The sequence below is a fragment of the Aquarana catesbeiana genome, linkage group LG09 (assembly GCF_042186555.1).
Source record: "Aquarana catesbeiana isolate 2022-GZ linkage group LG09, ASM4218655v1, whole genome shotgun sequence".
NCBI lineage: Eukaryota > Metazoa > Chordata > Amphibia > Anura > Ranidae > Aquarana > Aquarana catesbeiana.
The window spans coordinates 35826634-35842177 of NC_133332.1; the positions used below are offsets into that span (position 1 = coordinate 35826634).

A 15544-nucleotide genomic window follows, 5' to 3' on the forward strand; every position below is an offset into this window, starting at 1 on the left:
AAAACTCTAACATTCACAGACATGACTAGGCATGGTGGGAATTGTAGTTTCTGAACAACTGGAGGGCAATAGTTTGAAGACCCCTGCTTTAAAGGATTTGCTACTGAAGGCTAGTGCATCAATGGCGACCCTAGGGGGGGGGCAGAGGGGGCCCTGACCCCCCAACATTATGCTGGGCCCCACCATGTGCCCCCCCCCCCCCCCCCCCCCCCAAAAAAAATTTTTTTTTTTTTTTTTTTTTTTTTTTTAACAAAAAGGCAATTTCTTTTTGTTTGTATTCATATCGGATGTGCTGCATCTTACTCGGGCCACCGCTGGGGTAACACAGTCTCTATTGAGAGGGAGAACGTCCCCAGTCAGCTCCTGCGGGTGATTCCTCCCCCTCCCCCTGCTCGCTGACACTGCATAATGCGAGCGCTCACACAACCATGGCCACCCGATCTGCTCCTTCCCCTGCATCCTCATTGGCAGGGAGAAGAATGAGTTGCAGGAAGGACTCCATAAGGACTCTCAGTGACTGCAAAAACAGACTGATTTCTGCCGTCCTTAGGACAGGAGAACCAGCCTGTAAATTCCAAGAGATGCCAGACCAGCGCTGTCAATAGCAGGGGCAGGACAGCAGGAGGAGGCTGGGGAACCCCACAGTGGCAGAACACCAGGGCCCGGTGGCAAGACAACCTTTGCAACCCTGATAGTTCTCCCACTGCTTTGGACCTTTATATTTTCTTGGTATGCTGGTGACATATATCTCTTGTTCTCTGTCACCCTGGGGGGGGGGGGCCCAATACAGTAGGAAGGGAGCTCACTGCAGAACATGTGAAAGGGCTGTTGTGGGGTCGTAGTAAAGGGGTAAAGGGCCCCAGGATAGATAAAAAATATATAGATATATAGATATAGATATATCTATTTGCATTTTATATTGCCCCCCTATTTTTGTCCCTGTCCCCCCCATGTGCCCCCCCTAAATATGAAAGCTGGAGACGCCACTGTAGTGCATGAGACCACAGAATACTTTCAGAGGTCTAGTACGTGCCTGAAGGGGTTATGGTGATTGGTCATAACGTAGAGCTGCGCGATTAATCTTTAATCTTGATTCGACCCCCATACAATCTTTTTCCATGAATCTTGTAAAAAGTGCCAAGCAGTTCCCCTGCTCACAGCTGTAAAAAAAAAAAAAAAAAAGCAGCCAGCAATGTTTATCAACAACATTGCTCAGCACTGAAAGAAACATTGTATCTTTTTATCTTTCCTTCTGTTTATTCATTAAGGCCCCATTCACACCTGAGCGTTTTGTAGCTTGAAACCTGAAGCTACAAAACGCTTGAGGGGAAAAAAATCTATTATTCTCTATGGACATGGTACACATCTCCACTCCAAGTTGCCTGAAGCTCAAACAAGTTCTGGACCCTTTTTTGTCGCTCGAATCGGGCAGATTTGGGTGTTTTTGGAGCAGGAAGTAGATGACAAAATCTAAAAGCATAGCAACAAATGATGAAACAGATGATCGTTTTTCCTTTTGGCTAATAAAAAAAACCACCAAAGCTCAAAAACGCTGGAAAACGCTGCATGGAAACGCACAACAAAATGCCTGAAAAATGCTCAAATCCGCTACGCTCAGGTGTGAATGGGGCCTTACAGATTAAAGGGATGAATTTTGGTCTGCAAATGAAGTCAGTTTAAAGCAACTTTGTCAAGTAACAAAATAAATTAATTTTTTTGGTTTTTATTAAACCCCTTATCAACCCTTAATTTACTCTAATCGGCCTTATTAACTTCTTATTCTCCTTCTCCATTTAATTAATTATTTTCCTGCTGATTCTTTTTTTTATTTACAGTACTTCTATTTTATAAACTAATAATAATAATTAAAACTTTTTTGCTTTGTTTATTAATATTTTTGCACCTTTAACCCCAGACCATTTGGCTGCCCAAAGACCAGAGCACTTTTTGCGATTCGGCACTGCGTCGCTTTAACTGACAATTGCGCGGTCGTGCGACGTGGCTCCCAAACAAAATTGACGTCCTTTTTTCCCCACAAATAGAGCTTTCTTTTGGTGGTATTTGATCACCCCTGCGGTTTTTATTTTTTGCGCTATAAACAAAAAAAGAGAGACAATTTTGAAAAAAACACATTATTTTTTACATTTTGCTATAATAAATATCCCCAAAAATATATAAAAAACATTTTTTTTCCTCAGTTTAGGCCGATACGTATTCTTCAACATATTTTTGGTAAAAAAAATCGCAATAAGCGTTTATTGATTGGTTTGCGCAAAAGTTATAGCGTTTACAAAATAGGGGAAAGTTTTATGGCATTTCTATTAATAATTTTTTTTTTACTAGCAATGGTGACGATCAGCGATTTTTATCATGACTGCGACATTATGGCGGACACATCGGACATTTTTGACACATTTTTGGGACCATTGTCATTTATACAGCAATCAGTGCTATACAAATGCACTGATTCCTGTGTAAATTACACTGGCAGTGAAGGGGTTAACCACTAGGGGGTGGGAAGGGGTTAAGTATGTCCTAGGGAATGTTTCTAACTGTAGGGGGGATGGGCTGTGTGTGTCACGTCACTGATCTCTGCTCCCGATCACAGGGAGCAGAGATCAGTGTCCTGTCACTAGGCAGAATGGGGAGATGCTTGTTTACATTAGCATTTCCCCGTTCTTCCTCTCCGTGAGACGATCGCAGGTATCCCCGCAGGCATTGAGTCCACGGGACCCAGGACCTGACTCACGGAGCTTACCGCAGGCCGCCTCTTAAAGGGGAACGCACAGGTACGTGATTCTGCCTGTACAAGTCCTTCTGCTGACGTATATCGTTGTGAGGCGGTCGGCAAGCTGTTAAAGCGGTTGTAAACCTCTGGGGAAAAAAAACCTGCAAGACAAAGGAATAATGAGCAAGTATGCATCTCATACTTACTCATTAAGAAATACTTACCTTAGAATGATGCCCTGAATCGGCGCTGGCACACCAAGTACACGGCCAACATCTTTCACCGGAGTTATTTCTGGGTTTGTGGGCTCCGGTGCTGTGATTGGCCAGAGCTGCAATGACATCACTCCTGCGCATGCATGCGGGAGCCGCCGGTCACGGCACGGGCCCTGAAGAAACGGCACCAGCAGACTGTTTCTTTAGTGCACATGCGCTGATGACATCGCAAGTCTAGAAGATATTTACAGGACCTACAGGTAAGCCTTATTATAGGCTTATCTGTAGGTACAAGTGGTGTAACAGAGTTTACAACCACTTTAACCGGTTCCCGACCGGCTCACGCAGATATACTGCAGCAGAATGGCTCTCCTGTGCGAAATCTCATCCATATACAGCTTTGCCCAGAAGAGCCTCCAGAGGGCGCGCGAGCGCCGCCCGCTGCACAGCGGGGGACCCGAAGCGTGTGGCTGACGGGTGGGATCGCCGCCGGCCACACGCGATCATGTGCACAAGCACCAGCACGGGGATTTGTGTGTGTAAACACACAAATCCCTGTGCTGTCAGAGGAGAGAAGACAGATCGTGTGTTTCTACAAAGTAGAAAGAGCAATCTGTCATCTCTCCTAGTTAGTCCTATCCCCCCACAGTTAGAACACAGTGAGGGAACACACAGTTAACCCCTTGATTGCCCCCTAGTGTTAACCCCTTCCCTGCCAGTGTCATTTACACAGTAATCACTGCATATTTATAGCACTGATCGCTCTATAAATGTCAATGGTCCCAAAAATGTGTCAAAAGTGTCCGACCTGTCCGCCGCAATGTGGCAATACCGCTAAAAATCACAGATCACTGCCATTACTAGTAAAGAATAAATAAAAATGCAATAAAAATGCTATAAATCTCTCCTATAAATAATGATATTTGAAGCGCTTCACAATGTGCATGAAAATGAATATATAAGAATAAATATAAATAGTCAAATAAATCCAGCGGTGAGTAAAAATTCCTAAAAAAATCCAGCAATCAAAATAGTGTAAAATTATAAAAAATTAGTGACACCAAATGTGTAAAAAAAATCACATAAAAAAATCCACATAAAAATAAATATATAGGGATGTATTCAGAAGGTTCAATTATACAGGTGTAGAATCCTGATTGGTATAGAGCTTTTGATCACTAGCAAAGCTGTTTAAAAACACTTGCTTAATCAAGGTGCTCATTGACCTTCATAGCACCTTAATTAAGCAAGTGTTTTTAAACAGCTTTGCTAGTGATCAAAAGCTCTATACCAATCAGGATTCTACACCTGTATAATTGAACCTTCTGAATACATCCCTATATATTTATTTTTATGTGGATTTTTTATGTGAATTTTTTTACACATTTGGTGTCACTAATTTTTTATAATTTTACACTATTTTGATTGCTGGATTTTTTTAGGAATTTTTACTCACCGCTGGATTTATTTGACTATTTATATTTATTCTTATATATTCATTTTCATGCACATTGTGAAGCGCTTCAAATATCATTATTTATTCTTTTTAAGTGACTCTGAAAACACCCTCTTTTGATAGCAGCCTCACTTGGTTTTATGTGTAATTATCAGCTATTTAGCATCACAGCGCTTTGTGTTTTATATATATTTTTTCCACTTAAATCTCTCCTATAGTTTGTAGACGCTATAACTTTTGCGCAAACCAATCAATATACGCTTATTGCGTATTTTTTACCAAAAATATGTAGAAGAATACATATCGGCCTAAACTGATGAAGAAATTTGTTTTTAAAAAAAAAAATTGGGGGATATTTTTTATAGCAAAAAGTAAAAAAATATAGTTTTTCTTTCAAAATTGTCGCTCTTTTTTTGTTTATAGCGCAAAAAATAAAAAACGCAGAGATGATCAAATACCACCAAAAGAAAGCTCTATTTGTGGGAAAAAATGAGTATTATGTCTTATTTTATTTCCATCTTGTTTGATAACCTAATGTTAAGGGGTTGTAAATTTTTAAAATAAAAAAATTCCTCAGAATCGTGATTTTATTCTAAGCGAAAAAAAATGTGATTCTCATTTTATCCACAATCGTGCAGCTCTATCATAATGGTGTGGCTGATTTGGAGTAAATTGCAATGTATGTTCAAGTTGGTCAACTGCATTAAAGTGATCTCTCGGCCTGTCCGTTCTCTACTGTGGTAAATGCCAAATACTTGCTCACAATGAAGTGAAATTAATGGGATATTTTATACATCTCCTTTAAAATATAAATGGATTGTTGAAAAGAACAAAGATTACAGCATCGGCCTTTCACCTTTAAAAACAAGTCAGCTCCCTCAGCTCTACCATGTTATGGTCCCTTTTAATATAGGGATTATACCCTCTTTGTATTGGCCACTATAGAATATATGAACAAAAAGGCTATGGGGGTACCTCATCCAAGATAAAGTTTACACAAAAAAGACCCAACATGACGGATTATTATGGTACCACAGAGGAATTCATACAAAAATACTTTCTAATAGACATGTGCTATTAGTTTCGTACCAATCGAAAATTCGTACAAATTTCCGTAAATTTGTACATTCGGGAGGATCCGAAATACAAATTGCTATGCTTCCGAATTTTGTACGAAGTTTTGTTTACAAATTTCGGATCCAAATTCCATTACAACGGAAACGTGACTGGTGTTTTGTTGACCAATCAGAGGTTTTCTTCTGCTGCTGAGTGAGGGTTGGGAAAATTAAATGAAAAAAAGAAAATTTTTTAATATGGGAGTGGGAGACTGGTACTGGTAGTCGATGGGAGATTCAGAACGCACAAAATAAGAAGGTTCGTTAATTACGATTATTCTATTTTGATGAAGGGAAAATCCAAGGAAGTCAGCACAGCACAGGGATGGTGGGAGCCCCTCATAATGAAAATTCATCATAAAAAACGTTCGTAATTGTTACGAAAAGTTAACGAACCTAACAAAAATTCATATTTCGTACGAATCCAAATTAAATTTCGGACACGAATTACGAAATACGAATTAACGGCTAATACGTAACGAAATGAAACAAATTTATTGACGGCGCACATGTCTACTTTCCAATAAAGTTATTATACAAAATAGAATATATAGAAAAACATTTTAAAATCATGGAGAATGTTCTCTTGAGATTCAACAGTCATAGTTACAGTACATGTAAAAAAAGATGGTTGAAGCGTTTCACAAAATAGCGTCTTCAGAACCAAATATTTATTGACTCGTAACCAGAGAACCTTAAATTAGAAATATGGGAGAAAGAGATACCATTAAGCATATGCCTTGTATAGATTAAACAAAAAAAATATGCCGGTATATATATAAATACAATATTTGTGATAGTAATTACACATAGATGTAGTGTCCCAAACATGACTCTCATTACTCAGCTGGACACACTCAGAACAAGACAGAGGGTGTTTTCCCTCCTTGGCTTGACTCCATCTAATTTCTCATCCACTGCTACATTGAGGGTCTGGCTTAGACTGAGCGGGCGTCACCCTCTCCCTTCCCAGACTTCCCTCAACATCCTTGATCCACTATGCTTTATCATTCCCACACATCCTCTTTAGAAAGTGTTTGCGTCCAACCACCACTGTGGATGTGATCATTGGATATGATTGATTCTATCAACTAACATTGCTAAGCTGGGACCCTTTCAATCCTGATCGTCTTTGCATTATCTCTGCAAACGTTTATTGCGAGGCGTTGAGCCACTAGGGGAGGCCATTCATGGAGTAGAATCCACAATTTCTAGGACCTCTTTTTCTGAGTGTAATCCATTGAAATTTAATCTTTTAGTACAACAGTGATGCCACATGCTAGGTCTCCTGAGGAAGCTCTAGCGAGTGAAACATGTTGAGAGAAAAGTGGTATTTTTATCATAATGCATTACTGCACCTTATGAAATCTATGTATCTTCATTGATCATATACAACCTTTTAAATGATGTTAAATAAAAGTTCTGTGTTTTAACAAAAATATAATCTCTGAATTGATATGTTCTGAACATTGTTAATTTAATACACCAATAAAGTCCCGAGGCCTAATAAGCCTCAAAGCCCAATAAGCCTCAAAGCATCGCAGCGATCCGTGGAGCGGTGTGTCAACCTGACACACCGATCCACCGATCTTGGTAAAAAGCCTCCGGCGGAGGCTCTTTACCACCTGATCAGCCATGTCCAATCACGGCTGATCAGGTGTCAATCACGATGTGAATAGGAAGAGCCGTTGATCCGCTTTTTCTCAATCGCGTCTGACAGACGCAAGTAGAGGAGAGCTGATCGGCGGCTCTCCTGATGGGGGGGTCTGCGCTGATTGTTTATCAGCGCAGCCCCCCCTCAGATCACCACACTGGAAAACCGGGGATCGCCACTAGGACCACCCGGGAAGGGGCAACATGTGGATGGCCAGGTATGTACCCCATGGCCATCCACATGTGCCCAATGTGCCCAGTCTGTGCCCACAAATGGGCACTGATTGGCACCATTATGTTTCAGTTCTGCCCAGCAATGCCACCAATAAGTTTTATTAGTGCCACCAATCAGTGTCATCAGTGACACCTGTCATTGCCCATCGGTGCCACCTGTCAGTGCCCATCTGTGCCCACCTATCAGTGCCCACCTATCAGTGCCCATCAATGCCACCTATCAGTGCCACCCATAAGTACCCATCAGTGCCACCCATATGTACCAATCGATGCCACCTACGAGTGCCCATCAGTGCCGCCTATTAGTGCCCATCGGTGCCACCTATGAGTGCCCATCAGTGCCGCATACCAGTGCCACCTATCAGTGCCCACATTGATTATCAACAGAGGTAATGGACACCCTCTGAGGATGGCTGCCTCCTCATTCTAGAATTTACCTGCCTTATTTTAATGTGCTATTATAGCTACCATTGTACTATTTACCTTAGACATCACATGTTGCGGAGCGCCGGAAAACCCCCCCTTTTGTTTCTCTGCTGATTACCTATCAGTGCCCATCAGTGCCGCCTATCAGTGCCCATTATCAGTGCCACCTCATCAGTACCACCTCAATGGTGCCACCTCATCGGTGCCCATCAGTGCCGCCGTATCAGTGCCCGTCAGTGCAGCCATATCAGTGCCCATCATTGAAGAAGAAAACGTACTTATTTACAAAAAAATTTCAGTCTTTTTTTATTCGTTGCACAAAAAATAAAAACCGCAGAGGTGATCAAATACCACCAAAAGAAAGCTCTATTTGTGAGAACAAAATGATAAAAAATTTGTTTGGGTACAGTGTAGTATGACTGCGCAATTCTCATTCAAATTGCGACAGCGCTGAAAGCTGAAAATTGGCAGGGGCGGGAAGGTGTCTAAGTGCCTGGTATTGAAGTGGTTAAACAGTGATAGTTCAGCCAGCCAGAAGATATTTGGGCCATTTTGCAGCAGCTCCTAGGCTATCCACCATTGGTGTTTGGGGGGCTGTGGGCTCCTCGGCAGTCAATTACAGGTATCATTTGGCCATACTAAATGTCTTTCTGCTTTCTCTGTATAAATATTTGATTGGAAACCTGACCTTTTAATTAATGGGGTTTCATATTTATCTAGGCAAGTGGTCTGCATGATAGTGAATTGCCACCGGGTATTTAGGATATCTATTGACTACCGTCCTGATAATGTTGGCTATTTGTTAATAGTGAGTTTGGCGGTTATGATTACTACCATCACTCTTATAACGTTCCTCCCCTTTTCCTTTAGCCCTCTTTCTTATTTGTATATCCTTCTAGCTTTAATGATGCAATTATTGATCCTATATGTTCTAGGATATGGTTATAATGAGGATAATTTCTTTGATTGATGTATATATAGGGATCTCGGTCCAAGTCCTACATCCTTAGGATATCATCCACTCTTCCCATTCTATTCCTTTTTGGGGGGATACATCGTTTCCAATCTTCAGGTCCAACTATTTGGGGTTATAACATGTAAGTTTTGATGTCTGGGTCCTGTTTGGGACACTACATCTATGTGTAATTACTATCACAAATATTGTATTTATATATATATATATATATATATATATATATATATATATATATATATATATATATATATATACCGTATTTATCGGCGTATAACACGCACTTTTTTCCCCTTAAAATCAGGGGAAAATCGCGGGTGCGTGTTATACACCGATCCCCTGCGATCCGGAGCTGCCATATGTTCAAAATCGCAGACCGCGATTTGAAAATGGCGCCGCCGGCGCTGAAATACACAGCACCGGTCCTCAGCTCTTCTCGGCCACTTTCAGTTTAACTCGAGTGCCGCCCGAACCTAGCCGAGTGTGCTCGGCTAAGTTCGGATAGCTCCGCTCATAGTCACGCCCATCCCGGGCGGGACTACGAGTGCAGCCGAAAGTGAACGAGAGCCGCCGAGAAGAGCCGAGGAACGGCGGCGCCATTTTCAAATCGCGATCGGCGATTTTGAAGCCCAGGATGGCAGGGGTCCTGGATCACAGGATTGAAGGCTGCACTGGGGCAAGGCTGCACTGGGGCAAGGCTGCACTGACAAGGCTGCACTGGGGAAGGCTGCACTGACATGGCTGCACTGACATGGCTGCACTGGGCCAAGGCTGCACTGAGAAGGCTGCAATGATGGGCATTTAAATGTAAGTTTTTTTTCCTTCAACTTCCCTCCTAAACATTTTTTTTTCCTTAAAATTCCCTCCTAAATTGGGGTGCGTGTTATACGTCGGTGCGTGTTATACGCCGATAAATACGGTATATATAAATTTTTTTTTTGTTTAATCTATACAAGGCATATGCTTAATGGTATCTCTTTCTCCCATATTTCTAATTTAAGGTTCTCTGGTTACGAGTCAATAAATATTTGATTCTGAAGACGCTATTTTGTGAAACGCTTCAACCATCTTTTTTGACATGTACTGTAACTGCTGAATCTCAAGAGAACATTCTCCATGATTTTAAAATGTTTTTGTATATATTCTATTTGTATAATAAATTTATTAGAAAGTATTATTGTATGAATTCCTCTATGGTACCGTAATAATCCCTCATGTTGGGTCTTTTTTGTGTAAAAAAAAATGTAATTAATTTAATTATTTATATCCTTTTCAGATTACACAGATCTATATGTCTATCAAGTGAAATTTGGTTGCTGGATTTATGAGGATAATTCTACGGGTGGGGAAGAAGAGTTTGGTGCTTATGGTAGAGATTTCCTCTTTTTTGACAACGAGAGGAAGAAGTTTATGGCGTCTGCGGATGAAGCAATGGTGATAGCTGAAGATTGGAACAGCAGACCAAATACTGTCAAAAGGCAACTCTACTATAGAGACACGGCGTGTATTCAGTGGCTGCAGGATTATCTACGTGTGAAAACGGATACCTTTTCAAAAAATGGTAATTATAAATTCTTGCTTGATGCAAGCCTTTTGCAGGCAAACAAAATTTGTCTTCTGAAATACTACAAAAATTATTTTTCTTTTCTTAGATACACTATATTGTCACAAGTATTGGGACACCTGCCTTTACACGCACATAAACTTTAATGGCATCTCAGTCTTAGTCCGTAGGGTTCAGTATTGAGTTGGCCCACCCTTTGCAGCTATAACAGCTTCACCTCTTCTGGGAAGGCCGTCCACAAGGTTTAGGAGTGTGCCTATGGGAATGTTTGACCATTCTTCCAGATGCGCATTTGTGAGGTCAGGCACTGATGTTGGATGATAAGGTTTGGCTCGCAGTCTCCACTCTAATTCATCCCAAAGGTGTTCTATCAGGTTGAGATCTGTGCAGACCAGTCAAGTTCCTCCACCCCAAACTCACTCATCCATGTCTTTATGGACCTTGCTTTGTGCACTGGTGTGCTGTCATGTTGGAACAGGAAGGGGCCATCCCCAAACTATCCCCAAACTGTTCCCACAAAGCAGGGAGCATGAAATTGTCCAAAATGTCTTGGTATGCTGACGCCTTAAGAGCTCCCTTCATTGAGCTAAGGGACCAAGCCCAACCCCTGAAAAACTACCCCACACCATAATCTCACCTCCACCAAAATTTGGACCAGTGCACAAAGCTAGGTCCATAAAGACATGGATGAGCGAGTTTGGGGTGGAGAACCTGACTGGCCTGCACAGAGTCCTGACCTCAACCTGATAGAACACCTTTGGGATGAATTAGAGCATACACTGTGAGCCAGGCCTTTCCGTCCACATCAGTGCTTGACCTCACTAATGCGCTTCTCGAAGAATGTTCAAACATTCCCATAGACACACTCCTAAACCTTGTGGACAGCCTTCCCAGAAGAGTTGAAGCTGTTATGGCTGCAAAGAGTGGGCCAACTCAATATTGAACCCTACAGACTAAGATTGGGATGCCATTAAAGTTTGTGTGTGTGTAAAGGCAGGCAACCCAATACTTTTGGCTATATAGTGTACATATGCTATGTTTTCTGGGTTTCTTTACAGACAAATACTACTAGTATGAGTTACAGAGAATGTATAATATTTTGGTACATATTTTTTTGTTTTTTTCTTGTACAAGAATATTAGTATTCTTATATCCATTCAGCAGGTAGAGCTCTCAGTTCCTTTTCACATGGTTTCCTGATTCACTTTATTTAATTTAGTAAAGAGCCTGGTGTTTACAGAGCTCAATAGCTCAAGCTTAATTGTATGTACACAAGTGAGTTAGAACAGTGATCCCTCTCCCTCCACATTGGACAAAGTCCATGAAAGTGAAGTACAAAAAATGAATGTCCTGGCCAGTATGTTTTCTGACCACTTTCCTAGGTATGGTTCTTTTCTTTTTGAGCTTAAAATACAAAGTAAGCATTTTTATTGCAGTGTAAAGTGATTCTTGTTGTTTTTCAGTGCCCCCAGAGGTGAAGGTTTGGGGTCATCGTCAGTCGGGTGGGATGACCAGACTTCAGTGCCTGGTGTACGGGTTTCACCCCCAACCTGTGGATGTGAAGTGGGTGAGGAATGGGACAGACCATCTTCCTTCAGATGAAATGAGTCCAATTCTTCCCCATCCTGATGGTACCTATCAGATCAGAGTCAGTGTGGAAGTGCCAACAAGGGAGGGAGATACTTACTCCTGTCATGTGGATCACAGCAGTCTGGAGGATGAGATTCTCCGTGTGAATCTGGGTAGGTATTAACAGTTTAAGATCTGTTGGCAGTAATGCAGTGTGTAATGATCTGCCTGCAATGTTAATAACAGTACATTATTCTACCTGCTAAAATAAGCAAAGTTTAGGAACAGCAATAGTGAGGATCTATCCCTGACACAGAAATGGACATTGTAAATCTTTTTTATTTATTTTTTTTAATGGAAAGGAAATAATGCTCAGTTTTAAATGTTAAAGTGTACAAGTTTCTTTGTTACAATAAAACGAAATGTGTACACAAAGGGGAAAAAAATGAGCATCTACCTGAAAGACATAGGCAGGCAGAGAAAATCTAGGCTCTTAGGTATGATAGTGCCGAGTTATCTAGCATGGGTGTGTTGTTATTTTATTGTATTTGCTCCCTCTCAGAGCAGGAATGTCAGCCCGGTGTCAGGCTGTAAGACTCCCATGGAAGCTGCCCATCACCCCCTTAAGCTCAGGGATGATAACTGACACTCTGTAAGCAACAGGAGGAGGGTAAAACTTTCAATTAATAGTTTTTGTTTATGTAATCTTGATATCACAAAGACATACCTGGGGCCGGGCAGTCCACCCTACAGTTAGGGTTGCCACCTTTTCTTCAAGCCAAACCCGAACACTTTATTGGCGCATGGCATGGCACCTCAACCACGGTGCGATTTTGCCGCGATTGTCACCTGACAAACAAAATCACGTAAACAGAATTGTGGGATGCCTGTCACCCAAAAGAAATTTTGCTTTGCAATTGGGGTGCCATTATCCCCATTACCTCCTATTACAAATCTTCTTCCACTACCAGCACAAATCCTCCTTCCTCCAATACCCCCATGGCAGCCGACAGGGCGTATCATGGGGCCCCAGCACACAGGGGGGCCCGGACAGCAGGGGGTTTGGAGCAGCAGGGGCGTGGGGGGCAATTACAGAGGAGGGGGGACAATTACAGAGATTGGGGGTGCAAATACAGATCCACGCTGCTCTTATCACTGAATCTCTGGAGGAAACAGAGAGCCGCAGGAAACTCATGTGAACTGTCAGCCTCTGATGGTTAAGCCTCCGGAACACTCTGATTGGCCACAGCATCCCAGGCTGACAGCTCACTGCAGTTTCCCTGCGGCTCTGTATTCTTGGCTTCCTCCAGAGATTCAGTGATAAGAGCAGCGTGGATTGGAGGGGAGAATGGGACAGCCGACTTCACAGACTGACATATACAGCTCTGACATTAAGAGTGAGCGGATTGTTTTTAAGCATTTATTTTATTAAAAACTTCTGCACCAGCAGCTTCCTGTCGCCTCTCTCTCTCCCTTATTTTTGATTGCTATGTAATTGCCCCGCCCACCGCTCCAATCCCCCTGCAGTCCGGGTCCCCCTGTGTGCTGGGGCTCGTAAAAGGAGGTCCCATGGTACCCCCTGTCAGCTAGAAATGGTGCCTGGGTGTAAGGCAGAGGGAAGCCCGGGCACAGCCTCCTAAACCCGTACTGTCCGGGTCAAAACTGGACAGGTGGCAACCCTACCTACAGTATGTACAGTTAGCTGGCAGTGCAGCCACAGCCAGGCACAGGGGTGGCCTGGGCTGGGGTCAGCCCCTCTGAAATTTTTTTGGGCCACATCTGCCCCATCCAGACTCTTAGACAGGAGTCCTAAATTTGAAAATAGCTCACCCACTCCCTGAGTCCCTGCTGTCATTTATCAGAGAGCCGGCAAACAAGTGCTTGCACTGCTTTCTTCCTTTTGAGGTGCAAAATGTCAGAGCTGTGAAGGAAGTGAGTAGTGATGACCTTCTATGTCTCCCTCCTATTAAAGAGGTTGTAAACTTTAATCTTTCACTCGTACTTAGAGGTAAGCCTATAATAAGACTTACCTATAGGAATTGTAAATGTCTCCTAAACGTGCGCTGTTTGACGTCATGGGCGCATGCGCTCTGAAGGAACAGCCATCCGACCATTCCCTCAGAATCCTGTGCCATAAACAGCGGCTCCCCCACGCATGCGCTGGAGTGACGTCATCGCGGCCCCGGCCAGTCACACAGTCGGAGTCCGTGGACCTGGAAGGAAGATGGGTGAAGATAGAAGCGCCCTCTAGCGGCGACAGTTCATCGCTGGAAAGCTTAGTTTTCAGGTAAGTTTCACATAATGTGCTAGTATGCAATGCATACTATGCAATGCATACTAGCACATTATGGCTTTACCTTGCAGGTCAGAAGAAAAAAAAGACACAACCACTTTAACAATTGACAGCAGAGACTTGTGGAGCGGGTGAGATATTCTTATAACTGCAGATCTGACAGTGGTTTGGACAGGACATCTTAAAATGTGTGTTCACTTGTGTGTATATGCACACTGCAGGCCTGGTTTGCTAACGTATGTGCTCATATATTTGCAATCATGTATCCACGCATGACCATTTTTGCCTGTGTACTACAACTATTGCCTGTTTGTTGCCCATGTAGTAACAATTGACTGCTTATTGCCTGAGTAGTGTATATGACTGTCCATTTGTAGCCCATGTTAGGATATTTTAGACACTTTTCTGTTTTTTTCCTGGCCATTGTCAGTATTTCATTCAATGATTATTACTGAAAAGAATGTTGATGTATAGAGGGGGAATTAATAAAACAAAACAAAAAGAAAAGTCTGGCCAAGGCGTCAAATAGGCTAGGTAAAGTGATACTAAAGTCTTGTTTTTTTTTTTTTAGTTTAAAAAAACAAACATGTTATACTTACCTGCTCTGTTTAATGGTTTCACACAGAGCAGCCCTGATCCTCCTCTTCTCGGGTCCCTCTTTGGTGCTCCTGGCCCCTCCCACCTTCTGAGTGCCCCCACAGCAAGCAACTTGCTATGGGGGGCACCCAAGCTGAGCCGCTGCTCTGTTTGTCCATTCAGACATGGAGCCGTGCCCTGGCCCCACCCCTTTTCTCTCCTCATTGACTGACTGACTTTGACAGCAGCAGGAGCCAATGGCGCCGCACTGCTGTCTCAGCCAATGAGAGGAGTCCCAGGCAGCCGAGACACTCCTGCAACATCACTGGATCTAGATGGGGCTCAGGTAAGTATTAGGGGGGCTGCTGCACACAGAAGGTTTTTGATCTTAATGCAAATGCATTAAGATCAAAAGCCTTCTCACTTTACAACCACTTTAACTCAGTAATTGAGCTTTAATTTCTATAGAAGCGTGATGTTAATTCTAAAATTTTGTTTGCATCATAATGTGACATTACAGTTTAAAGACCAGTTCATTTTTGTTCAATTAAAGAGACGGTATTTGTCTTAGATTTGATCCAAAGTGGTCATGGTATTCAGCAAATTGGTTAATCAGGGCAAATTTATTCTGAATGTTTTTTTTTTTTTTTCATTTTTTTAATGAATTATATAATTATCTATTATGCTCCCTATTCTTCTATACCAGTATATTTTATTTTTTCTTTGTGATTCATTGTGCCTA

The 15544-nt window shown here is 42.2% G+C and overlaps 1 protein-coding gene across 1 annotated transcript in view; it reads left to right on the top strand.

Moving 5' to 3' along the window:
• The window catches only part of LOC141107511 (major histocompatibility complex class I-related gene protein-like), a 54566-nt gene that overhangs the window by 29528 nt on the left and 9494 nt on the right, over nt 1–15544 (top strand). Inside the window, exons 3-4 of the mRNA XM_073598289.1 lie at nt 10077–10361; nt 11828–12106. Coding sequence (XP_073454390.1) covers nt 10077–10361; nt 11828–12106 — 564 coding nt within the window. The remainder of the gene's footprint in view (nt 1–10076; nt 10362–11827; nt 12107–15544) is intronic.